Raw genomic sequence first — 27,094 nt, forward strand, 5'->3', positions numbered from 1 at the left:
TTGGCACGAGTTCTTCCTTGGAATTTACCCTCTTATATCGGCAAGTATGATATCCACTATTTTGGGCAGACATTGTCTATTATGGATTGCTTGTTTCGATCTATGAGTCATCTTGATTTTGTGGCGTTCAATGATTTAGATGAGTTCATTGTGCCGCTCCAGTATGAAAATATAATCACCTTTCTGGAGAAAATCCACAAACAAGAATATTGTGGCCACTGTTTCGACAGTGTAACTTTCGACCCTTCAAAAGACGATTTGCCACCCTCACGATTATTGGTGACGCAACATGTTTTCCATCGCACGAAAAAGCCTACTCCATTTTGGAACAAATGCGTTGTTGATCCACGAAAAATTTTCGAACAAGGAATACATCATATAGTAATGCCTATCGAAGACAATTACGTCGCTGATAAGGTAAATTGGAGCATAGCGAGAGTTTTTCATTACAGAAAATGTCACGATACACAAGCCCTTATGCACTGTTCTGACTTTGAAGAAGACAAAACTATGCAAAAATTCGGAGCACAGTTAAAGCGTAATTTTCGAATAAACCGTCTTCTTAGTGGTATATTAATGAGCGCTAACAAGGACCCAGGAAGGAAGACGTCGAAGAGAAAGGCCTAGGAAAACTTGGAGACGAACTGTGGAGAGGGAAAGAGTGCAGTTTGCCGGGATTCAAAGACTGGCTGGATGCTGGTGCATGTGCTTGGTACCGAGAAGCTTGGAGAGTGAGAACGCAAGGTCTTATTTCCTTGTAGGGAAAAGGATATGATGATGATGATGATAATGATGATGATGATGATGAATTGTGTAGCAACGGTTTTTTCGCGGGGTCAGGAGGAGAGAGAACTGAAAGAAGATCTCCTGTATTAAACCTGTATTAAGCTGACCCCATATTATTTAACCGGACATCCTCTATTAAGGTAATTCCATCGAAATAGAACTCACAATAGATTTTCTTTCAAACTTTACCTGTTGGCTGCTTATATCAAGAGAACTTAAAATTTGAAATAAAAAACGGGGGTCCCCATATTCGTTTAGGAGCAAGAGAACCTTCAATAAACCCCATAATTCCTGAAATTATCTGCTTTCAGAAACGTTTATATTTGAACCATTCACTTACGCTTTAAGATGGCAGAAAAATAGGGAGAAATACAACAATGGATGTATTGCATAAATGTTAAGGAGCAATTCGATGTGCGTTTCATGATTAGGGCACTCATCGTTAGTCGACAGGGATACAATATGTCCCAAGCACGCAGTGTTGTGGAGCCACATATTATCTTTTACGAATGCTAGCTTTGCTCTAATTTTCCATGATAATTTTTTACTCTGCAATAGAAATTGGTCTTTACTCACTACATAGAAAGAAGGTGATCGCTGCATTCGATCTAAATAAAAAAATCGTTAGGTCCCCGTACTCGTTCCGAGAAAAAATGAAAGGCAAGCCGTTTAGCAAAAACCACCATTTTGCATATGCACGCGCTCGTGGACGCGCGCTAATGACTAGAAAATCGTGCGCAGTAGGGATGGCGTTATTAGCGCGCGCTCGTGCACGCGCACATTGAAAACATGACGGATTTGCCTTGATATTAAGCTCTGTCAGTTGAAAAATGGCTCTAGCTCACCAACGAACACGGGCACCCCAATTTTTTTCCACTCATTGTAATCAACTAATCACAAGCTTTGTGTGAGAAAAGACTGATCTAATTTCTATTGCTGAAAATTGAATAAATAAGAAAAATAGCAGATACACGGTGGTCTTTTCTATTTGGCAGTCTGTAACCACGTCAAGAAATTTGGTTCAAATCTTTAACCAAGGATTTAGCTTTCTGTCTGAATCAAACTTAAAACCTTTATTTGTGTCCGACACAATGTATTGACTGTAGTTTAATGCGTGTTCTTATGAGTCCGGGCTCACGGAGATGTTACAATTACTGGGAATGCGTTCTTATAATAAGCATTAAATAATGTCAAAATGGGGCATTTTCAATGCCTCACTGCTCCCTAATGAGCATGGGCACCCCCCTTTTTAATTTCAAAATTGAAGTTATCATATGATAAATATTCAGTGGACAAAGTTTGAACAAAAATCTATTGTCACTTTTATTTCAGAGGAATTACCTTAAGTGGACACCAGTGTGAGTCCCTAAATTTTCTTCCCATATTTACTGTAAAATAAACCTGCATTCAGCGGACACTTCTGTTAAGCGGACGAGAACACCAATATTGTGACAATATTAAGCCATTTTGTTGAACAAAACCTGCAATAAGCGGACACTTTAAGGGCTTTTTACTTCTAAAAGTTCATCCCAGACTCCTTTAAGATCCTTTAATATAGTTCAGCGATGTCGTTTTAAAGATAGGTGGATTATTCCAGATTGATGCATTGACTGACTGGACATTGAGTTATGAGCAGTCTTTGATCTTACACTGTGTTACACTGAGTTACTCTCCAACATGTTAGAACCTTTTTAGAGCGGACACCCTGTATTAAGCGGACACTAGTGAGTGTCCCAAGGGTGTCCGCTTAATACAGGTCAGTCATGTTATCAAAAATAAACACGTTGCCACATGTACACATTGTATACCTTTTGTTATTTCATTTTGGACAAGGTATCGTCTCGCTATCATCGCCCTGTGTTTAACCAAAATATTCGAGAAATAAACATAAAATCAAAAAACAAGCAAACAAAATCAGTCTCAAAAGACTCAAAAGTCGTCACAAAATCTCCTCAAAATCTAAAGTTTTTGTTAGAGCCCGCGATCAAAGGCGCCTTTGTGACCAGTCTTTCTCTTCCATCGCCATCTTTGTTTTTCGTTCCACTCCACTGTCCTCGTATTTTCCTGTCTTTGCTCTAAAACGGCTCACGAAATATGAGAAAATGCAGATCTTCTCTGGACGAACACCTGCAATTGTACGTTTGGCGTGATACATGAGGTATTTTTAATCACAAACTTGTTGGTTGGAGAGCGCGGCATACCTGACAACCATTCTAGAGTATTAAACAGAAAATATCAGAAGTGACAACACCTGCTCTATAGTGGTAGTTAAGCTAATAACCTAAAGGTTTAAGCATGATTCTGTGAAGAATTAATTGCAAGCTTATCATGGGAGAAGCCAAAGGAGCAGGAAAAGACGTTATAAAGCAAACGCAAAAAAGTTCGAATGAGTTGTACAAGTTCGTGGATTTGAATGGAGGAGGGAACCTTGTGGATGCATTTAGGAGAGCTCAAGCTACGAAAAACTTCAGCGAAGTCGAAAAACTCATCGAGGGGTTTCGCGAAAAGTTTTTATACAACAATGGTGCTGGAAAGGCCATCGAAATAAGAGAGCTTGTGCATTGGAGAAGACAGAGTCGCGAGGATAAGGTCCCTTCGAAGAAAGAAAACGCTGTTGTGTCTTTCCTCACCAAGTGCACCAGTCGAGTTGAAAATACAATCGAAAATGTTGGTATGGATAATTACGAATTAACTGAAAATACTGGTAAGTGGATTTGATCGTTTAATAGTGCATTATAAAAAAACTGTAGATATTAAAATTTTCATAGTCATGTGATAGGTAGGGCTAACATCAGGTCCTGTCAACACTCACTCATCCTCATCGGGCCCATGAGGACTCTTGAGGCCGGGAGGTCATGTCAAGGGTCGGTTTAAAATTTGGTCTTGCCATGACATTTAATACACTGAGCTCTATAATGTCACCCTGCTGGGAGAAAATGTATCCTGTTTTGGATAGGGTGCATGTTGTTTTCTTCTACTATAATTGTCATCTTTGTGAAAAACCATATTTTGGTGTTAAAATGAAACATTTGACATAGTTTTGTAAGGGGAAGTGAATAGTAAATTTGAGACCTTGTAACATGGTGGAACTAAAGTGGAACTGAAGGTTACTGTTAACAGAATCTTTCAAAATTTCGTTTTTTTTGCTGTTTAGTTAGGGAAAGCATTCAAGTTTCATTTGTTGAGAAAAAAAAATTGAAAATCTTAAAAAGGATGTGAAATACATGTACAATGAAAAGAGTGTTTTGGGGGAACTGGTAATGAATAGTGAAAGGTGTCATAATCCGGTAATCCAAATTCTTCGTGGTGGCTTTCTGTCTTTCACTTTTTTCTACGCTCGCCTCAAGATTTCTGACAAAGAAATCCCAGTCATTTCTGGAAAAGGGATTTGTGTTAATTCAATGGCTAACACAGAGAAGGAAGACCTGGAAGACACTGTCAAAGGAAAGCTGAAGGAAATATTTACCTGTGTCCACTGATAGCTGTAACCGGCAAATGTCTGAAGTCAATTCCACCCTTGTTTGCACTTGCCTTTTTCTTCTTTCCTCGTTTGCTTTGCCTGCCTTTCCATCTGTTTGGTTTTTGACTATGAATTTTCCAAAGACCTTGTTTTGCCCATTGTAAATTTTTTTTTCCTCTGGTGAGGTCACTTGAAGTGACCTTTCCGGTGAATTTCAATGTACTCCTTTATTACGAAACTCGCTGGGTGTTTTCTCTTTGTGTTTCATTAGTCAACGACATGACCACATTGGCAACCACCTTAATGAGGTGCGAAAACTGTGAAATTCTTTAGAGGCCAAAAACTTGGGGTTTGTTTTTCGTGTGGTAACCTCTATTCAAATGAATTTATAGGTTATGTAGATTTATCAGATTTTAATGAAACATGGCCAGAATGTTCTTCAAATATTAACCAAGCAATTTTGCAAAATTCTACACATTTTTCGCGTGACATCCCATTGCATATCAACAACTGAAAAATTTGCTGTTGTCCAACTTTAAAGTAGATTTTCTCAGGAACCAATATGAGTATTGAAAAAGCCCACACTTTGTTAGCTTATCTTCTGCTGAGTGATATAGTCCAGTCTGTTTGGATGTCTGCGGAAACACAAAGGCCCGTAATTCAGTTAAGCAAACACTGTCAGTTTTGCCTTTAGAGGCTCATGCATATGTACCAAAACAAAGTGGTTAGAAATATTGATATTTTCAGAATCTACATTTTATTAGCTTTTTAGTGATATATAGGTTTCTGGGTTTTCTTTTAAAATAGCTTGCATGGAAAGATTTTCCCAGAAGGTACCCTAAAGTATTTTGTTAACAGTAACCTTGAGACAAAAGATAAAAATGAACATTTTGAAATAGCAGGGATTCAAAATAACAGCATTAACAGTGAAAGTGACAATTAATATGATACATAACATCATTATTCTTGACTGAAAACAGAGGAGGACACTCATGACAAAGGTAATTGACAGTGTAAGATTATAAACTAAGTGTGCTGAAAATAACAAATCTGACATGGTCTGATGTTATGATGATGTTGCTCTCTCTACTCTTCTAATGGAGCTTGAAGTAAATGGATTTCACTTTAGTCAAGAACCTGGGGTGGGGCTAAGGTACTTCCAGAAACATTGAGTGGATATGAGTAGCCTGCTTCCCAAAAACCTTGCCCTATTTGAGATGAAAATCTGTGATTTATCGCCTGACCAAAAATTTGATACCCTATTTAAGACCTGACCCTTAAATCAATATCCCGTTTCAGATCTGCTAAATAGCAGAAACTAATAAATAATAATTTAATAGTTCTCAGACCAATGTTAAAGATAATGTTTATATGCTTTTAACGTGCATATGACATGAAAAATAATTCCTGCTTATTTGAAAGGCCTTTCGAAATGCAAAAGAATAGCGTTTTTCTTTTTGAAATATCTTTTTTTGTTTTAGAGATATTGACGTTTTTCTGTCATGCAAATTAGATCAGAGATGACGTCATATTGTTTGCAACTAAAAAGTGGTAAAATACTGAATAAACGATATCTCTGGAAATATTGAAGCAGTGTTCTTGAAACTTGGCACCATAAATGTGCGTCAACTTCGAGAAAATATTCCAGCCTGTAATTCCCATTGAGAATTTCCGTCTCTTGTACATCCCAGGAATGCGATAATATTAACAACGCCTTATTATCCAATCTCTGCTACAGTATCTGTCAAATGGTCATTTACAGTACGTAGGTTAAAAACAGAAGAAAAATTCAAACTTTTACTGTAGCTCTAAAAGTGGCCGTGGTCGCTTATGAGAGGTGGTTGCTTACAAGAGGTTCCAAATATAGTGATATGACTGGGAAAGTTTTGGTATTTTGGAAAACTAGTCGCTGAGGAGAGGTGGTTGCTTACGAGAGGTGGTCTCAACCGGAGGTTCAACTGTACATGTATTTCCTTTCTGAGATTGTTTAATAACAGTTCTCTTATTTTCATCTCAACCTCCACTGTAGGCAGTACCACAAGACCTGTCTGCTGGGATATTGACCAGCGTGCTGCTGTGGGAGAAAACATTCTTCACTTGTGTTTCCTGAATGCCACTTGTGTACATTATGAAATTGCCAAGATCATCATTAAGAAGTATCCACCTCTTGTCAATGATATTTACATCGGTGATGAGTTTTATGGTAAGAAGAGAAGTATGATCTTGAGATACATGTAAATATTTTGAGAAAGCAACATGTTTTTCACATTCAGTGCTCATTTTTGTCTTCAACATTTTATCTTTTTTTCTTTGTCTTTCAACATGCTGAGGGAACATGTGATAATGTAGTAAGTCCTTGATCTGGAATGTCCTTATATGTACATTTTTCAATGGTACCCTTCTGTGGAATGGTGTACATGCATTCAAATTTGCTACCTATGCTGTACCTTTTCTTTTACCACATTTAAGCAGAACTTCTTGATGTAAATTGGAACTACAATGTAAACAGTGATATCCAGTTAATCTTGTGAATAAGTATCAGCAGTACGCTGTCATTGTTGTGTATGACACACGACGTACACTGTACATGTTTCTATCATCACATAAACTTTATCGAATACAGTATTATTTTGTTGTACACTCTGTTATAGCTTGCATCAAGTATCTAGCAATGAAATGGAGTATGGAATGTTGATTATTTAAGCAAGGCAGATGCTTGCAATAATCTGGTTCCACACTGGAACACAATAGTATTGTGGAATAATGACTAATGGGTAACTAATGCTGTTTTCAGGGGAGAGTGCCCTGCACATGGCAATAGTGAATGAAAATCAAGAAATGGTTCATTTCCTTTGTAAGCATGGTGCTGACATTCACGAGCGTGCCTATGGGGCTTTCTTTTGCCCGGAGGATCAGCGAAAATCAAGGAAAGATCATCCTGTTCAGGAGGGTATTGTTCTTAGTGACGAGACCAATTATGAAAGGTGAGGAACAAAATGAGTAATGATGTCAATTTTGTGATGGAAGTAGTGTGAATCTTGCCAACTTTGGGCAGTTACGATAGATTGTTTGTTAATAAATTATTAGAAACATTTTTCACCAAAATAATATCCAAAGGTCAAGTAACAAGCAAGTTTAAATGTTCAAAACGACAAAATGTGTTTGTTAAATTTAAAACTTTGAGTTGTTGTCTGTTCTCTATGATAAATAAGAGACAAACTACATGTGCACAAGTTTTTATCTCAAAATAATATTTCTAAGAGAAACATTTTGCAGGTATCTTTGCAAGGATCCTCCATGATCTTCAAAGATCTTGCAAGATATTTGAGCAAAATCTTTGAAGATCCTAAAGGATTGTGGTCAAGAAGTCTGATGATCCAGTCAAGAATTCAGTCAAGATCCTCAGAGATCTTAATGATTTTTGACCAGGATCTGTGAGTCCTGATCTTTTACTGTACAAGACTGTTGTATACTTTGATAGTCTCTGTAGTTTCTAAGTGTGTACATGTGCCTCTCTTTTTCTACAGCAACACATACTGGGGAGAATATCCATTGTCATTTGCAGCAAGCCTTGGCTTGGAGGATATGGTGCGCTACTTGTTAGTGAAAGGAGCATGCCCCAATAAACAGGATACAAATGGCAACACTGTCTTACACATGATGGTTATACACAACAGGATGGTATGAGATTAAATATTGATCTTAAAGGAGCTACGTCACAGTTTCACATCTAGTAAAAAATTTAAAATTTGTCGTTTTGTATCATCCATCTAGTAAACTACATTTTTAGGTTTTCTTCAGTGTAAAGGTAATGTTGTATGTGGCCAAAATAACTCAAAATGCCATAACTGAGCTCTTTTAAGATTGATTGTGTTCTATTATTTAGCATCAATGGGACACAACAACTGACTAATAACACATGTGCATACCTAGAAAGCCGCGCACATGACAAGTACATGCATGTGTAAGCACCAATAATTTTTAAGGTCATTGGCTACATTGTATTGAAGTGCATAGATTTGCATGAGATGTGGCTAGTACTTCTTGGACTGAAGGTCCAAGTGTTCTGAGAAATGTGTGACTGGGGCATGTTAATTGTTCATTACAAGAAATTCCTTGTGCTTTTTCAGACTTGTGAAGTTGAACATGTATATTAATAATGTGGTTAAGTCACCTGCAGTTTCAATAATTATTTGCCAGCAGTCAGCAATTTTGTCTCCAACGGTAAATTATTTGCTTCCTAATTCCAAGTGAAGTTCACAATCCTGACTTACATGTGTAATGAATGCATCCCAACTAGCCTTTACTCCATACTACTTTTGTCATTCTGCTTGCTACATGTATCACAAAATGCTACCTTATGACAGGACTACACATGGCATAGGCCACTTGTTTTATGAAGCATGCTTCATGAACTCAAACGGATTGATTACAATGCATGCGATTCCTTGACCATTTGATAATTAACATTTATATCTAATTAAACGTTAACTAAGTTCTTCAATGTTAAAAACGACCTTTGAAATATTTTATGATACAACTCAAGTGATGTTGTTGTGACTGGTTTTTGCACAGAAAATTAGTCTATTCTGTGTTTGACAAAACGTATTTACTAGCTTATCAGTGGTATTTTATGCCAATTATAATGTTTCAATGTGCAACATTTTTCAGGACATGTATGATCTCATCTTGGGTTATGGCTGTCACTGTGCATCTCATTGTGCAAAACCACGTACAGATGTTGTTAACAAACTCGGTTTCACTCCTCTAACACTTGCTGCCAAACTGGCTCGCAGACAGGTGAACAGTTTGCTAGAATGTTTTTAAAGAAAGGCCATTAAATTCAGTTTTAAATCTTTTTAGGTCTGTTGCCCTTGTTACTTCATTGTACACTGTATAGATCAATGCATGGTATTTCTAACTAGTGAGATACATGTAGTGGTTAACTACAAGACCTATTTTTCAGCTTTTGTAAGGTTTTCGTTTCTACTGCCCTTCTTCTACCATTATATTCAAACTTCTTTTCCATGCCACATGGTGACATTATGGTGAATGTTCCAATCCACTGGCAAGTTGCCCATTCTACAAGCAAATTCAATTAATTTTTTGTACTTCTGTTTGAGTTTTAAATTGAGTTCTAGTTTTGATTTTTTTAAATATACATGTTTTAAGTGGTATAATACCAGTTCTCTGTTGAAGTGCCCTATATAGTCCTGCTGTTAAGAGCCAAAAATAACCAGAATTGTTCATTTTGTGATAAAAGCATGAAACTTCCCAGGATGACTAACCTCTATAAGGTAAACATTTTCTGATATGGAGCCATCCCAAATTTCCACCCAGAAGCGCGCTACGTGCATGTCAAAAAATGACATATTAGGCCCCTACATGGGAACGAGGCTGAGTTAAAATGCTTATTTCTAAGCCTTTTCCAGAGTACTTTGCCTAGATTTCTTGCATTTTAATATAACAGCAACTTATCAAGTATCTGGGAGTCGAAAAATTTGTCACGTGATTAGTCACGTGACCATCATTTCAATAAACAATCAAATAATACCAAATATTGCATTAATATGATTAATTTTTTTTCTCCTCTTCTTTCTCGTTTTTCCTTGCAAATAACAAGAAGTAATTATTTTGAACATTATAATATAGAGTAATAAGATATTCAAACTTAGAAACCTGTGTTTCGGCATGCACAATGTCGTATTGGGGCTTTACGCCAAATCGAGGCCGAGACAAAGGATGGATCTATGTTGGCTATTGAGGTGATTCGCTTAAGTCTGGCTTAACGGGATACAACTAATTTCGGTGGGGAATTCAAGAGAAAACTCTTGATTGGTTTAAATCGTATTTGACTAAGCGCACACAATGGTGCTCTGTTAATGGCTGTCTCTCTGACTTCACCACTCTTAAATGTGGTGTGCGACAGGGAACGATCCTTGGTCCTCTTTTATTTCTAATTTATATTTATTTAACAATTTGCCTAACTGTCTATCATTTAGCATACCTAGAATGTATACTGATGACACCCACATTAATAACGCTGGTTCTGATTTGCATCCGATTCAGTCTAGTCTATCTGACGACCTTGAAAAACTAAGCAAATGGCTTGTGTCTAACAGACTTGACTTGAACGCTACAAAAACGGAATTTATATTGATCAGCTCCAGGCAAAGATTAAGAACTCTATCTGATACACTCGAACTCTCCAACAATAATGTTCCGATTGAACAAGTTTCCTCTGCAAAATCACTTGGAGTAAATGTCAATGAAAATCTGACGTGGCATTCCCACAACAACTGTGTAAAAGGATCGCTTCTGCAATTGGAGCCATAAATTTAGTTAAGGTAATTCCCTTGAAATTGTTCTACTATCAAACTTTTTTTGCAACTTGGCATAATTAACATTCATGATATGAACATTAAAGAAAATGCAATGAAAAAATGGGGTCACCGTGCTTGTTAACGCATCAGCAGGCTCTTAAAATGGGGGTGTTTTCACTGGTTGCATGTTAAAAATTCAAATCACCTTCATACAGAATTGAAGGTAGCTGCTGGTTTCACCCCACAGCGAGTTCGCCCCCACCGAGTTCACCCCTACATCGACTCAACTTGATCAAGTTCGCCCCCAACCAGATCGAGTCGCATATAGAGATTATTCCTCATTCTTTTACCCACTGCCTTATCAGATTACTGCTGGCGAGGAAACTTCGCTTGGTGGCGAGGTGACTTCGCTTGGTGCGAATTGACTTCGCTCGGTGGTGACCGAAAGTTCGTTGGTGGCGAGACTCCCTGATGGCGAGATGACATAAACATTATAGACTGAAATGATTCTTTGAAAACTTTTAATAACTCGATGACAACTACGTAAACACGAACACAAAATTTTGGGGCGAACTCGAAATAGACATTTTATAGTGGGGGCGAACTCGCCATGGGGCAAAACCGGTATCGTTCCGAAATTAAGTCTTGGTTGCTTGAAAGACACAAAATTTTATGTTGAAAGTAAAGCTTCTTTTATTCATATAAGCAGTATTGCTTTATTTAAGCCGTTTTTGATTGCCTGGTTGTGGGAATATTGCACTTTTTTGGACGGTTCCGTGGTTAGCTTGAAGTCCTCACCTTGGCCAAAATACACCCAGTACGGAACTATTTTCCAAAAAAATCATGTTCTACTATCAAACTTTTTTTCTTCCTTAAATATGTTCTTTATTAGACTGTTCTTAACAAATACCCGAAAAAAAATTGGGGTCACTGTGCTCGTTTAAGAGAAAAGGAGCATTTATTTTGCTATCGAGCTTAGTTTGAGGGAAATCTCTTACGTTTTGCACGCGTACGGGCTCATGACTTTGGGATGTGCGATGCAATACTAAGGAATCAACTTAAGTCATTTGTGCCTCAATCTACCCTACTCTGCACATGCAACATCACTACCTCAACCTCACTTTGATTACTGCAGCCTAGTCTGGGGTAATTGTGGCAAAACATTATCTAACAGGCTACAAAAACTACAAAACCATGCTGCACGAGTAATAACTTCATCGGGCTATGACGCTGATGTCGATTCCTTGTTTCTCAAACTCAGCTGGAAAGACTTGCAATTTCAATGTCAAATTCAGAATTAAGCTCTAATGGTTTTCAAGTCTTTAAACGGTCTGGTTCCCGAATATCTCACTTCTAAATTTGTAACACGAAATGAATCAAATTATGCTCTGAGGGACTCGGTTAACAAACTTGTTGTTCCCTCTCCGAGAACTAACTACATGAAAAATAGTTTTAGTTACAGCGGTGCAACCCTTTGGAACAGCTTACCCTGTAATCATGGAAATCAGGTTTATAAGTAGAATGTTGTTGTAAGTTAATATGATATTAGGATTAGAATTTTAGGTTTAGGATCTTAGAAATGTTATTCTTATCATATATAAATAATGATTAAAGAATAAAGATTAAAGATAACATTTCTCATAGACATAAAATATGCCATCCAGTAGGTCGTATCACAAGTTTCCTTGTTTTCTCATTTAAGTTTAGAACGTACTTTAAAAGCAACCTAAACAAATTCATAGGCTGCATTATCTAAATTGACAGGATTGATGTATTTTACATTTTAATGCTATTTACATTTTTTCTGCATTTCCTTTGAAAAATACTGCAGCAAAGTGATTGGAAACTCTTGTTCTCTTAAAAAATTAACATATGCTCGAAGGCTAATCTTGACGATACTGGTTTGTGCAGTTGTGGTGGAAATTACAACTAAAAGAACCTTTATTCAGCTAGTGTTTTTAAAAGCAGGCTTAGGAACGTTACAGCCAATGAAAGCTGTTTTTCAAAACGTTTCATTCAGACCAAAAAGTTCAGCTAGTGTTGTGACATACCTGATCTATTCCGGCATATTTAAAAGTTTCAAATGTGAAATAGAAAAGGTGTCTCAGTCACAGTAAGCAAGTAACTCAAGAAAATCATGTCAATCAAACCTAGGTAAATTGACTCTGTATCTCAGCCTCGATTTGATGCATAGTTTTGATATTACGTTTTTGGCACATCCAAAACATACATTCAAGGTTTGAATTTCCTAGTCTAGATAATAGAATCTACATTGCAAATAATAAAATTGGTATGTAAAAAATCATCATCGTTCATCATCATCATTTTATTTCTTAATAAAACCTACATTTTACAGTTGGACTAGCCTGCAGATAGCTATGCTAGTCTAGGCGGGCCAGTCTATCAATAGTTACAAATGATTTATTATTATTATTATTATTATTATTGTTATTATTATTATTATTACTTTTATTACTATTATTATTACCATGATAAATAGAGAAAAGTAGAAAGTTAGAAAAAATAGTGAACAAAATAAAAAGAAAAAGTGGGAAAAGAATGTGATTTAATAGATAATATTTTTTGTTTGTTTGTTTGTTTGATTGATTGTTGGTTGGTTGCTGTTTTTGTTTTTACTACTGCTACTGGCATTTTAATTTAGAAATGATCCTGCAAACCTCAATGAAGGAATCTTCATCTTCGAGAACACTTAGTAGTTTGTTTTTAATTCTGAGTTTGAATGATTTCTTTGGTAGTTCTAAAAATGGTAATGATTTCATCAGTGTGTATTGCTTTGCTGGTAATTGAACATAATGGTCACGTGACTATCACATGACATAATTTAAGACTCAAAGGCAAAGGTTAATTTGTTGTTGTATTAAAAAAGCAAGACACTAGGCATAGTAGTCTCAGAAGGCAAAAAAATTGGTCTTTTGCATCAGCCTCGTTTCCATGTAAGGGCCTTGTATGCCATATTTTTGACATGCGCATTCCATGGTTCTGGAAGAAAATTTGGCATGGCTCCATATCAGGAAATATTTGTCTTATAGAGGTTAGTAACCCTGCCAAGTTTGATGCTTTTATCAAAAAATGAACAATTTTGTCCCTTAACAGCTGGACTAATATGGTTGACTGTTTATCAACAGACCTTAAGTAATTAGCAGCAGGTTAAGTTCACATCATCAAACTGGAAACCACACTTAAAAAATGGAAATGTGAAACACCCATTTGTGACAGCTGTGGTGGTTTTTGGCAGAGATGTTTTTATCTATCTGATTTATATATATTGTATACATGTGCATTTTAAAAACACTTACTAATATCCTATTTCATGAGCATCATTCAAAAGTTAGTTCTCTGATTTCTCTTATAGATGTTTGATCACATTCTGACTCGTGAAAGAGAAGTATTTTGGCAGTATGGTGAAGTAACATGTGCTGCATTCTCACTGAAAGATCTTGATTCAGTAAGCAGATTTTCACCCACCATTGGGTTCATGTTCTTGTGTGATAGCCAAGGGCAGGAAATTCACTTGCCCAGTTGGCTAGTAAATTTCAGTTTTCACTTGCCCCCACTAAAATGCTACTCGCTGAAGTGGCAGCTGGTATGACAGTCAGAGGACAAATGTTGTCTGGAAATTATCATTTATCAAGCTGACATTTTCTCTCAGACTCACAAGATTACTGACTAGACTAATTTCACTTGCCCAAGGTAGAGCAAAATTTTCTTGCCCCAGGCAATCGGACCTACAGGTTTTTTCCTGCCCTGTGGTAGGCATGGCACCCTAATGCAGGTAGTATGTCAAACTCTAGAGATTACATGGGCTGGGGAAGCTTGAAAAGTGGCTTTCTTTGCACCCTACCACCACCCCCCACATTACTGTTGCCAAAGCATTGACTTATAAAACTTATTATCCTCCTTGATTAAGAACTATTGTACTTTCAACTTCTTTGTTTTCTTTTTGTATGATAATTATATTCAATAAGTTAAGGCTGATCCTTGATTACTGTGTATGTATTGGTACTGGTTCTTGGTGATATGATCTACAATCGTAATAATTATTTTGTCTTCAATTTTTTAGCTTACTCATGAGGGACACATAAATGAAAACTCTGCACTCAACATAATCACGCATGAGGTAAGTGAGCATTACACCAAATGAATAAATGAAAGAACAAGAAAATTAACAAACAATTAAATGAATCACTGGCCAGCTGAATGAATGAAGGAAGAAAACAAGAAAAGAAAATACAGCGGAAGAAAAAAACAGTGGAAAAGATGAGTCAAACAAACTACAAGCTGAATATAGTTTAAAGCTCAACATTGCCTGATCTTTTGTTTTACAAGTGGGAAGGTGTATTAAAACAAATTGTAAAGGTGCAAACTCAGACATTTCAATATCAGCAAAAATTAACACTGCTGAGTCAGATAATACTGCCAAAATTAAATTTATATTTGTTCTGCTTCACTTTTTGTACCCACAATGAGTGACAAAAGTACATGTACTGTAGTTGAGACACTTAAGAAAAATTATGACGCTTTTCGACAATTATTTAACCTTTTATTCTATTCTATTTGCATCTAGCATTAATTCTCTGATACCCCCAGTCCCTCAGTCAATGTTGTTTAGGTGCTGTGGTCTGTGCAGTCTTACAGTCTTAGAAATTGAAAAATCAACATTGTTTGGAGGAAGGGGGAGTGGGGGGGGGGGGGGGGAATGTTTCCAAGATGTTTGAAAATCAAATGTTACTGTGAAGTGTCTCAACACTTTTGTCACTCATTGTAGTATGTCAGTATGTAGTATGTCAGTGGTACATGGACGTGCCCTCTGCTTCACCGATTGATCCCTGTAGCCCATCACCCGCTATTATAATTCCCTTTTTGCAATATTTCCAAGCAGTAAGCTGTTAATTTGATTTCCTCTTTTTTAAAATCATTCAAATTCTTTTCTTCTTTTTTTTTCTCTTTTGTGTTAGGAATCTGTATCACATTTGGCCCTCTTTGATGGCATCCTCAACAATTTGCTCAAAGAGAAATGGAATCATGCTTGTCGCTACAGGTATGTGAACAAACACGCAACAAGGACGGAACTTTTTGTACATAAAATACAATTTGTTAGCAGCATGCAGTCATGTATCAGCATGAATAGATTTTGTCACTTCAAGTCAGCTTGGTGGTGTGTCATTTGTAACTATGAACCATTCAGAGTTGACCATTGAATTACTTCTGAGTATGACGCTTTTGATCTTTAGAAATGGTACGTTAGTCTGACATATTTTTTTTCACTGTCCTGTTATCTGTCTGTCCTCCCCTGTATCTCCATCATTCAATCACACTGTTAGTCAGTCCGTCCATCCATTTATCTGTCTGCCCATCCATCTGTCTGTCTGCCTGTCCATCTGCCGGTCAGTCAGGCATGCAGGCAGTTACTTTGCTAGACCTATGTATATCTTGATTAGCATGGTCTTGTCTCACCAGCTGGTTATCAGTTCATCACAAATGTGTGTTAATGTACACTGTATATCTGCTCTTGCCAGGTTTTATCAGCTGCTTGCTCTGTATATAGTTTTTCTAATCTGCTTCAGCATTGCTATACTCCTCCGTCCACTTGAGGTAAGTTTCATTTTTGTCAGTCATGGAGAAAAGCGGTAAGCACATCCTTTTGATGTACGCATACATGTTCATATGATAAATATATGTACATGTGAAAAATGCAATTTTTCCTCAATCAATCCTTCCTGTCTATATAGGTGATGTTGTTGTCATTTACAAGTCTAGCTTGGAAATTTAGACATTTTAAAGTAGACATACATTTATATGTGTAAGATGTTGGTTGTCCTTATTTTGTTCCCATATTTTGTTTTCCTGTCAGAACCTGGACTGTGTGGAAACAATAGAAGGCAATGCTTCCCATCCTCTGGATAATGGCACTCTTTGTGATCATTGCTTTCTCCTCAACACAATTCATAATGATGTTTCACATCAGGTGTGTGATTTGTTTAAATTGTGTGACATTTTCAAGTGTGTTGTACATATTATATACATTTAGTCAGAGATGTGTTAGCCTGATACTATAAATATGGTGGCCGGTAGCAGTTCCACTGCCACACAGTGTAAAACAAAACCATCCCTCCTCTTGCCAATGGTTCTTGTTTTCCTCACACATATAAGGCTGCCTGTTGTATTGAAGTTGGCCTCCTCCTTTGAAATGAGCCTCCGGTAAAAATGAGTCTCTACCGTAGAAAGGACCCTCCACTGTGGGAATAAGTTTTCTCTGTAGAAGTATTAGCCCCCACCGTGGAAATCAGTCCTGTTCTGTACTCTGAGAAATGATGGTATACTTGTATGCTTATTTAATGTCGTTGTTCCTAGCGAAAGTAAGTTAACCGTGGCGACTTGCGATTGAACCAGAGCTATTACTCAAATACAAACAACTCGTGATGGCGTTAATGGGGGAACACTGCCTTGCGTTTGGTTAGCCCATGCGACTTCCGGCGATAGCGTGACAAAACAACCTCACTTATCTCCCCAGCACTACGAGCTGAATGACAGACAGCACGTGCTGGATCGGACAAGAGTATCGGTTAGCAAGCGATGTTCAAAGGCGATGAAAAAACAACAAGCTTGGGGGAAGTCGCTGCGCAGACTTAACCGCACCACACAGGAGTGACCCCTTGTTTATTATGCAGGAATACATGACCAACCTCGTCTCCAAAGGGAGGGAGGGAGGGAAAATTAAACGATAGATTTACAATAAGTAATAGCTACGTTGCTTAGACGAACTCAGAATGGACTCTTAACAGTTTTCCGAGCTTTTATATGGAGACGTTCGTCTGCTTGTAAGCCAGTAGAAAAGGCTGTACTACCGAACAGCTTACCCTAGCACGTGTAACATCTTAAACATGAATAGTGCTTTAATGCTTTGCACCAATGCTATGGTACGTTATAACGTTCAGAAGATAACAAAGCTACAATGTTTTAGGTTTAGCTACAATAACGCTTACAGTTTGTTGACCTTTGGAATATAACTGCTCAATAGCTCTATAGAAAGTGATGCCGCCATGAACGGCTCATTCAGAACGTACGTCACGCTCCATTAACTATATTTTACTGGCGTGACAGTAAAATCTCATTGGACAGAGAAGGCAAGTCTTCGCACAGAGATGGTCTTGTTTTTCAGTATGTGGTAGCAGCACTAGTGGGCCACCACAGATAGTTTTCAAATTAAACTGGACTCTCTGTCAAGTGGTTGGGGTTGAAGATCTGGAGATCTGGGGTTGCTGTGTTGTCTTTGTCCACTGAAATAAAAGTTGGAGAGTAACCTGGATAACTGGAAGAGAATATTCCTTTAGTCCTCTAAATATCTGAGCAGACAATGATACACAATGTTTAACAGCATGCTACATGTAATTTGCACTGGAAGAAAAAACAAATGGTTCTTTAACTGACATTTTTCAAATGGTGAAAGGCACTGTTGACTGTCAGTATTCTGTGTGTTTTTTCCAACAGGTTCGGGCAGCTTTTGAAATCTTGACACTGCTGTTTGCATTTTTATATATCGTTATTCTGATCCGACAGATGATCTTTCAGGAGAAGCGCAAAACTGTTTTCTTTGATTTGGTAAGACTTTTGTGTGGGAGGGTGTTCAATAAATACAGTTGGGGTACTATCAAACACTCAGGGAAAAGGAAAGAGCAAATTTATTGCCCTGTTAATTTTTTCATTGTTAGGATAAAGTCATGACGCTACTATGTTAGTTACGATTTTGATTTGGTACAATCAAACCTCTTTAATATAGACACCAAAGGAGAGAGCTGAGTTTCTGCGTTATGGAAGTGTCTGTATTATAATTCTGGTTTCTCTGAGACTAAGGTTACTGCTTTGGGGAGCAGGGATGGTGCAGTGGAGCGAGGGCTCGCCCTCCACCAATGTGGTCTGGATTCGATTCCGGCCCAGTGCCATAAGTGGGTTGAGTTTGGTGTTGGTTCTTGCTTTGCTCGCAGGGTATTTCTCCAGGTTCACTGATTCTCCTCACTCCACAAAAACCAATCCGACCAGGATAGAGGACCTTCATAAAAAGCAGCTAAGACTGATGTGGCTTCTCCTCTAAATATAATTTGTAATTTACTGTTTAACCTGCTTTTTCTTTTCTTCTGTTAAGTTAATGATCCGGGTTGGTGGGGGGTGGGGGGGGGGGGGGCGGGGGGGTCACGGTGGGTCACAGTGTGCGACTTGCTTCCCAAAAGCCGTTACCCTATTTAAGACCAAAATCTGTGATTTTACATGCATGTAGTTCCCTAGTTCAGGCCTATGTTAAAGGCATTTTGAAGGGCTTTTGTTGATGGTCTTATTGATAAATGATGAAAAAGTAGCTTCTTCTACACATGGGTCAACTCAAGACTAGAGTGCAAAAACCATACCCTGTTTGAGACCAAATGGCCAAAATCGATACCCAATTTCTGACCGAAACAGCTTAAAAAACTATACCCTTTGGGGCCGCACATACCTATATAACCCATACAAGGGAGTACACCCCCAGTCAATGATCAACACTCAAGCCAGGCCATCTGGGAATTACACTCAACTTTTTGTAGAAGCTTGTTAATATATTTGCCTTATTTGGTCTGACAGGTTCACAATCCTCTTCGTCTCCTGTTAACGCTGTCTTGTGTGCTATTACTGACTTGCTTAGCAGCTCGCTTCACATGTGCTGCTCACACGGAAGATCATTTAGCAATTGCAGCCCTTATAATGGCCTGGCCATACTCTCTCACGTTTTGCAGTATGGAGTCAATGCCATGTTCGATACATTCTTTTGGTTTTTAAAGTGTGCTTAGTCCATTTGAAAACTAAGCTGCAGTCCTTTGAAAGGGTGAACCATATGAATTTCCCCCTATACACAATGACAGTCAGTGAATTGAAAATTGTCAACCAAATCTGGATTGTATTCAGTAAGTTACATGTATATCAATTGGTATTGCAAGTTTTGGACCCGAAAAATTCGCCCGTCTGAGACTCTAAAGAGTAGCGAGTCAACATGTATAATTTTTTAGTATAAATCTACTAGCGTTCTATCACAAATGCCGTTGCCGTTCTCTGATTGGCTACGTACGTTACTCACTATCTATTCTATTGTAGATAGTGAGTAGCCCAGCAGCGTACACTGGGGGCCGCTTTTTTGTGTTTTCGAAGTGTCTTTGAAGAGGATTTAGATTAAAGTTTTGAACGACTGCTAGATTTATGCTAAAACAATTAGATTATTCGCTCTCGATTTCTATGCGTGATAGTTGACTTGGGCTGCACCCTCGTCAACCATCACGCGATAGCAATCTCGAGCTCATTATCTAATTGTTAAGCAGATGCGCTACACTGACCTTACACTGTTGGAATAAATTATATCAACTCCCTTACCCGTTTTGTGTTCTTAAGGAAGACACTCTCATAGCTTCTCCACCCCATTAGACAGTATAAAGGAATGCTACGTGTAGTTACCTGGTAGACAACTTGACAAAATTGTTGGGGGTGGTGGGGGAAGGGGGGGGGGGGGGCTGTGATTATCCCATTTAGGGGGAGTAGTTTTACCCGTCTCATGCTATGAAAACTGGAAGAAGCTCCAACAGTGTTGGCCTTTGTAGCATTGTGCGGGCTAAATCCCCCTGTAGTCTTAAAATTCTTCTGTTCCACAATCAACTTATCTCTCATTGTTCAATGCAAAATCCTTTCTTTGATGATATGACATTTCAGTTTCCGATAAGCGCTGTTAAATTTCTGTGTTTCAGGGGTTTTGCTCTGGTTGGACCCTTCGTGGTGATGATCTATCAGATGTTAAAGAGAGATTTCCTCATCTTCTTTGTCATTTATATGATTTTTGTCATTGGATTTTCACAAGGTGAGTATCGTAAAGTAATGTTTGTTTGCTTGATTTTGCAAGAAAGTTGTTCACAGTACAACGAAACAAAACCAGCAAAAGCTCTTCAAAATGTACTAAAAAGCTAGCCGTTAGCTTTGAAGCAAGTTTCTGTTGTTTCTTTTGTTTGACTGTAACGGTTACTTGAGAACTGAAATGGGTATTACGCCTTTGACGGTGACGTCATAGACTACTCTGTCGTGCGTGAAGCGAAAGAAAACCGCGAGAAAAAAATGGCCGTGCGAACTCCTGGAGGAGAGAAGCACGCGAAACGTAGTCCCTCCTTTCGCGTGCTTCTCGCCCCCAGGAGTTCGCACGGCCATTTTTCTTTCGCGTCACGCACGACTGACTAAGCGAAAGCGGGAACACTCGTAGTCTAGTGACGTCAGCTAATTAGCATCAATTTTATGCTGATCTGCGAGCTTGGGAAACAAGAATAACAATCGAAACCTACAGCTGAATCAAAATTAAACTCAACTTGTCAAAATGACGGCATCCAAAGTTTGTTGGTATTGAACTTCCAGATACTTCTGTAAAGATTCCTGTCTTGGTATCAGTGTATTTTTCTCAGTTTTTATTTTTTCTTCAGCCATGTTCCTTGTAGTGATGGGGTATGATGACCGAACTGTGGAAGAAAATCTCTTTACACGCTGGTTTTCTGCCGGACTTGGACTCATTGTTCTTTCATTAGGGGAGTATGAGGTACATAAAGCAACACGAGTGGGAAAAGGTGGTATACGTTACTTACTAATACGCAATTAGATTATGAGCTCGAGATTTCTATCGCGTGGTAGTTGACGAGGGCGCAGCCTGAGTCTACTATGACGCATAGAAATCGAGAGCGAATAAGCTAATTGTTTTAGTATAAATCTACTAGTCGTTCAAAACTTTATCTAAATCTTCTTCACAGACACTTCGAAAATACCAAGAAGCGGCCGTCATTTTGTTAACAAGGGCACACTGCCACGCTACACACTATCTATCACAGAATAGATGGTGAGTAGCGTAGCCAATCAGAGAACGGCAGTCGTGATAGAACGCTAGTAGATTTATACTAAACCGTGGTAGAACACTATGACGGTTAACTAAGAGATGAGACTTTCTGTCTTTATCTCCCTCCCTTAATAAAAAGCGAAGATACAAAGACTGTACGAGACGAAACAGCAGGAAAGCAATGCAAGAGGCAGAGACAGTCGGAGAAAGTATCCCTCGTTATGGATAAATCTTCTTCCATTGAATGTTTATCAAAAGATGTATCATGCTAATCTCGTTCCCAAAGTCTTTGCCTCCAATGCAGGGTCACTGACTAGGAGGAGTTAGGTCACTGGAAATAGAAAGGAGGAGGAGTCTGTTGCTCTTCGTTATTAAGGTTCCCGTTTTCTTTCATTTGTTGTTAAAACACACTAACTTCTCACCAATGTCTGATTTCAGGACTTGTATGGACAAGTGGCTAACAGCAGATCACCATTCAAGATTTTGGGTTTGGTAAGTAAATTATATTTGTGACTGCAGTGCAATCTTACGCCAAGTCTACGTCAGGCGATTATGGTTATGCACACTGCCTCGCTCGGTCTATTAATAGCCCAGAAGTGCTGCTTAGAAGTTAGATAGCAAGGGGGGACTATCCAATGCTTATTCCTCCCTCTCCCCCTCTACCTAACTAATCCGCCATAAGAGAGACAGTTAACAAGCTATGATTCACAAAGGTATATTTACAGCTTAAAACGATGGATGGAAAATAACATAATTTTTCACATTGAATTGGAAGGGTACAGTAACACCAGGCCCAGAAGATGACATTTTGTATTTCATTCTTGAGGGAAGATTCGAACCTCCTAAGACACAATTATTGGCACTGGTGCAGTGAACCTCTCGTTCCTTTTTACGTGTTTCTTTTTCAAAAGTCAGAGACGCATTTAGTAGAAATCTCTCCGTTTTTAAATCAAGTTTCTAGACAGGCTTCACAGAACTACAAAGAGATCGTTATTAACTGTAATGAAAGGTGATATTGAAGTCGCATTTTTCTTGAAGAGAACTTATTCTGCGCGCGTCGAATCACGTGCAACATTGCAACATATGTAGCTTAAAAAACTTGTTTATAACTTGTCTTGTTGTTCCAGATCATGTTTTTCCTGTTTTTGATCCTGGGTGCTCTGTTGATTGTGAACATGCTGATTGCTATGATGGGCAATACCTACCTTATGGTAGCGGAAACCAAGAAGGAATGGACACGACAGGTAGCCTGCAGCTCATTGAAGACCTCAAAGCTTTACGTCTAGGTTACACTATTATAACAGCAAAGAAGAATATGTTTTGAAGCAGTAAAAATGTCTTTTTTTTCACAGTGGGCGCGAATTGTGCTGACCACAGAGCGCATGCTCACACCAGCAAAGAGGCTTGCCGCGCAGAAAAAGTATTCACAGGGGCTGGGTTCTGATGGGGAGAGGGCGCTGATCATGAGACTGCGGAATCACGAGAATCGGCAACAGGTGTGAAGGTGTTTTATGTTCATTAAAAATTGCTTTATCAAGCTCAAGGGTCAAGGAAAACCAAAAAAAAAAAAAAAAAAACCAAAAAAGAATATTAAGCTTTTACGGTCTAGGAAAAGTGAGCCAGTTTGGATCCAGTTAGGTAAATTCTGAAAATGCTGCTATTTCGATTCAGGCAATGAAATGTCCCGGGAATTCTCTCCTACGAGTGAAAGCTTAGCCTGCGTATCAGACGTTTACATAAGAGCACGCGAAGGGAGCGAAACTGCCAGCGAAAAATAAGGAAAAAATAAGCCTGGAAAAGGAAAGGAAACTTCTGCTATGCAGGCTATTGAGAGTTCTCAAACCATTTCTAGTTTAGCTCTCTCGGGTGGCGAGAACCCGGTTTCCCTTGGCTTGAGATTTACTTTACTTAAATTGATGCCTTATTTCTCTTCGCAGAGCCAAGTCTCCAATGATCCAAAGCAACAGGCGAAAGACAAAAGGAGGAACTCTATACCTTTGCCAAGAAAAGATTACGACTGGCTGGACAAGAGCATGTGAAAAACTCGGATTGATTGAAACTGCGATGCAAACATTCTTTTTTGTAACATGGTGTACAAGCAAGACGAAAGGGTCATTACTAAATAGACTGAATTGACTTTTTCGTCTCGTTCGTATGTCAAGCCGCTGGTAAATACAACGAACTATTCGAAACATGCATGTGGTACAGTTTATGCTGTATAAAGTAGTTCAAATCTGTAAACGAAATCGAAAAAATAAAAAAATAAAAAAATAAAAAAAAATAATAATAATAACAATCAGGAAGAGAATTGGTATTCTCTTTCTTCAAATTATAAAATTTTTTGCTGTCTTACAAACAAACATCATTTTTTTATCAATAAAATGGACTTGCTCTTTTTTTAGAGCACTTTTTTTTTAGACGAACCACGAATTTCATCAGATTCAACGTATTTATTTTATTCTGTTGGCTCTGTTGGCTCAATTAGTTCTTTGATACAGCACAGGTTAATGTCATTTTGTAAAAAACAAAATTGTAAAGCACGTCGCAAAAAGTGGCCGTATTTAACAAACGTGTATAAATAAGTTTTTTTTACCACGTTTGTCAATTCTAGCATTACATTGTTAATCATATCATAACAGACGGGGTTTTCTTCCTTGTTTCTTCAGTAATATAATTAGAATTATTGTATGCCTTAGGTCTTGATCAGATTATTTTGTAGCAGGCTGAAAAGCCGCAGAAACCTGCTCGACTCATATTTTTTTGAGGGAGAGCTAAAGAACCAAAAGATATTTCGTTCCACAAGTAATATTTATTAGTCTCTATGCGACATAGAGCGGTTTTCAATTGAGCGTCGAAAGTAATCAGGCAATTACTTTGGTTTTAGTTTTGGTTTTACTACAGTTTGAGATTGGCTGAGTAGTCTAATTGGTAAGTAATTGGTTTGGTTCTGGTTTTACGGTTGACACTCAATTAAAAACCGCTCTAGTCAAGTATATATGGTTATGTTGTGTTTTTACGTGATATATCGCGAATTATCTCACTCGTGACTTGATTTTTCAGCAACAGTAAGATTGACCGCGGGTTGACATAGCACATTACATAACAATTTTATCACACGTACATAAAATTATTTATTATGCCAGGCCCTGACAACACTTCTATTCAACCCATACATGGGAAACCGTTGAATGTGCACAGCTTTTCATTGCTCTGATTGGCTGTGTGCCCCTTGCCATGGCATTAAATGAAATATTTACGTGTTGGAAATGATATTGATGGCGATAAGATGGGGATGTAGTATTTATTGACGCACTCACAGTAATGTTAGAAAACAGAAATAAACACTGTTTTCCTACAACCAGTTTTGAGCTGCTTGTAGTGGTTTCTAGTGTTTGCTGTGTTGGTATGTAAGTAGAATGTAGTGGAGGTTCAAGTGTTTCCCCCACCACCCCCCGTTTCGTCATTTTCTTGAAAAATGCAAAGTGAACCATATAGGCAATTTTCGAGCTGCTTTTTGCCTCTGTCAAAAGGCGTCTTCGTGCGAAACCATGCATTTTCATGCAAATCAAACTCATTTTCATATGAAAGGTTTTGCACGTGGGCTCGTTTTGAAACAGAGGCACAACGTTTCTCGTAATCAAGTCGAGGTTCACTTTCACTACTTTCCCTCCTAACCACCCTAACTTCAACGAATAGGATTCATTTCTACCCTCCCCCCGCCTCCCCGAACCAACCGTATATACACAAATCTGGTTTAGTATAGTGTCACTGATGGAGTCACGCAATGTCCCAAACAGAAAAAACAGCTCAGTCACTCGTAGCATCACTTACCATCTACTCGAATGCAAAATATTTTATATTAAGAGTTGGAAGAGAAGGTCGAGAAACGTATGCCGATTACCGGATTGATTTGAAATTTTTGCCTTTTGGAACACCCTCGAGAAATTTTATGTAATAATTTCTAAGTCCGTGACAGTAGTTATCGAGGGTCCTTCATCAGAATATTCAGGCTCTCGACAATGTTCGCCACCCCACGCTAATCTTCGGAAATCATCGGGTTTTCTTCGGAAAACCGAAGCAACTGACTGCCCTGTTATATCTATTTATCTTTTGCAAACAGAGTTCAGAGCAACAAAGATTTGTTTATTTATGTGACGCTTATGACAGGCATTTGGCCTTTCCGAAGTCAAATTCACAGTTTCGCGGTTCAAAAAGACGCGTGGCCAAAACTGAGTAGAAAACAGCCTTGTTCTCCAGGATATATCCTTTGTTGATCAAAAACTACTTTTCTCTCCCTACCCTCTCATCCACCACACTTAGACATTTCCTTTCATTTTATTTCTGCATGATCAGTTCTTAGGAGACCCATTCGAAGACGTCGAAGCTATGATCAATCAAAGGTGAAAAACAAAGCAAAATTCGCAACTTTTACTGTCTTCTCGTTTTCGTTTAAGGAGAGAATCCATGGGCATTAACCTGTAATCTTAGAACTCAAATATAAAACAATATCAGCGTTGTAAGTCATAAGTTTGAATAAAAGATGCAATCATGTTTATTGCTGGACAAAACGCCATCAGACAAAAGAAGATCTTGCGCGCGCGATGTCGCGAAGCGCACGCTCTGCAACTAGCATCATAATTGCAATTAAATTACATCACAAATGGCTAATGCGTAACGAGAGATCGTAGTGCTTTAGAAGCGAACGTATTTTCTCGACAGGATTTAAAATCGTTCATAGAGATTTTATTTGGACTGCAATCATTTTTTTAGCATCATGGATGCTAAGTTAAACAGGAAGCGAAGACTTTCCGTTACCGACGAGGTCGCGCAATCATCACGCGACTGGCAAAAAAGAGATTCTTTATATGAGTGCGCACCTGCTAAAGTCAAGAAGCTTGAATTTGACTCAAAGGTGAGTTTGTATTTTTAACGCATCAGTTTTGAATTTTCTTTTGAAATCTCATTTGTCTGCTAAAAAAGAACACCCCTTTTAAAGTTGACTTCTTTTTCTCTATTTCCAGCCCTACGCGACCGTGAACTTTACAACGGAAAAAATTCCCAAAAGGTTAGTAAATGCAGATCTGCGAGTGCAATGAAAATTACCTGCGCGTGCATTCAACTGAGCGCTGCTTGAACTTGTACTTACATTTTCTTTCCTGTAGCCGTAGAAGAGCTCATAGCGAGTCTGATTTGGAGACTGATCATGAAGGCAAACCGGCAGCAAAAAAGATCTGCCTGTCGACTTCAGAACCAATTGTGAGTTATTAAAAGCGTTGAAAACGTTTAATGTTCTGTACTGTGAAGTTTCCTGTCGAGAAACATTTCGACCCTCATTCGAATGCCGAATACATGGTAATAAAGAAGAAACACTTTTTATGGTCTTCAACGTTCCTTTCGTTCATTATAGTATACCAAATCGCATAAATAAATTAAACGCCTGTAATGTATTATGACAACTATCTTCTCACTAGAAAAAGACTGAAACCAAAACAGTTGCAGAAGAGGAGAAAGAGAAGGTCGTTGCTGAGCCCAGTGAGACATCGGCGAGTACCAGCCAGGGCCATTTTAGACGCAAAAAGACACGTAGAGGTATGAGGTATCACACTGGATTCCAAGCTCAAAATA

At 38.3% G+C, this 27,094-nt stretch overlaps 2 protein-coding genes across 2 annotated transcripts in view; both read left to right on the forward strand.

The window, feature by feature from the left end:
* LOC145471008 (beta-1,4-galactosyltransferase galt-1-like) overlaps positions 1 to 1,214 on the forward strand; it is a 1,988-nt gene extending 774 nt beyond the window's left edge. Inside the window, exon 1 of the mRNA XM_081454791.1 lies at positions 1 to 1,214. This exon is cut by the window's left edge and continues 774 nt beyond it. Within this exon, the coding sequence (XP_081310917.1) occupies positions 1 to 627 (627 nt within the window). The 3' untranslated portion in view covers positions 628 to 1,214.
* Positions 1,215 to 2,207: 993 nt separating this feature from the next.
* LOC145478218 (transient receptor potential cation channel subfamily V member 5-like) lies at positions 2,208 to 25,774 on the forward strand. The gene is made up of 18 exons (XM_081456167.1): positions 2,208 to 3,490; positions 6,276 to 6,449; positions 7,041 to 7,230; positions 7,774 to 7,927; positions 8,918 to 9,046; positions 13,943 to 14,035; positions 14,651 to 14,707; positions 15,546 to 15,628; positions 16,107 to 16,182; positions 16,442 to 16,555; positions 18,079 to 18,189; positions 19,201 to 19,349; positions 20,346 to 20,458; positions 21,066 to 21,178; positions 21,908 to 21,961; positions 22,597 to 22,713; positions 22,822 to 22,965; positions 23,407 to 25,774. Exons 1-18 carry the CDS (start codon positions 3,115 to 3,117, stop codon positions 23,506 to 23,508), a joined length of 2,349 nt encoding a protein of 782 aa, XP_081312293.1. The 5' UTR covers positions 2,208 to 3,114; the 3' UTR covers positions 23,509 to 25,774.
* The last annotated feature ends 1,320 nt before the right edge of the window (positions 25,775 to 27,094 follow it).

The sequence above is a fragment of the Orbicella franksi genome, chromosome 2, assembly GCF_964199315.1.
Source record: "Orbicella franksi chromosome 2, jaOrbFran1.1, whole genome shotgun sequence".
In the NCBI taxonomy this organism is placed as follows: Eukaryota; Metazoa; Cnidaria; class Anthozoa; order Scleractinia; family Merulinidae; genus Orbicella; species Orbicella franksi.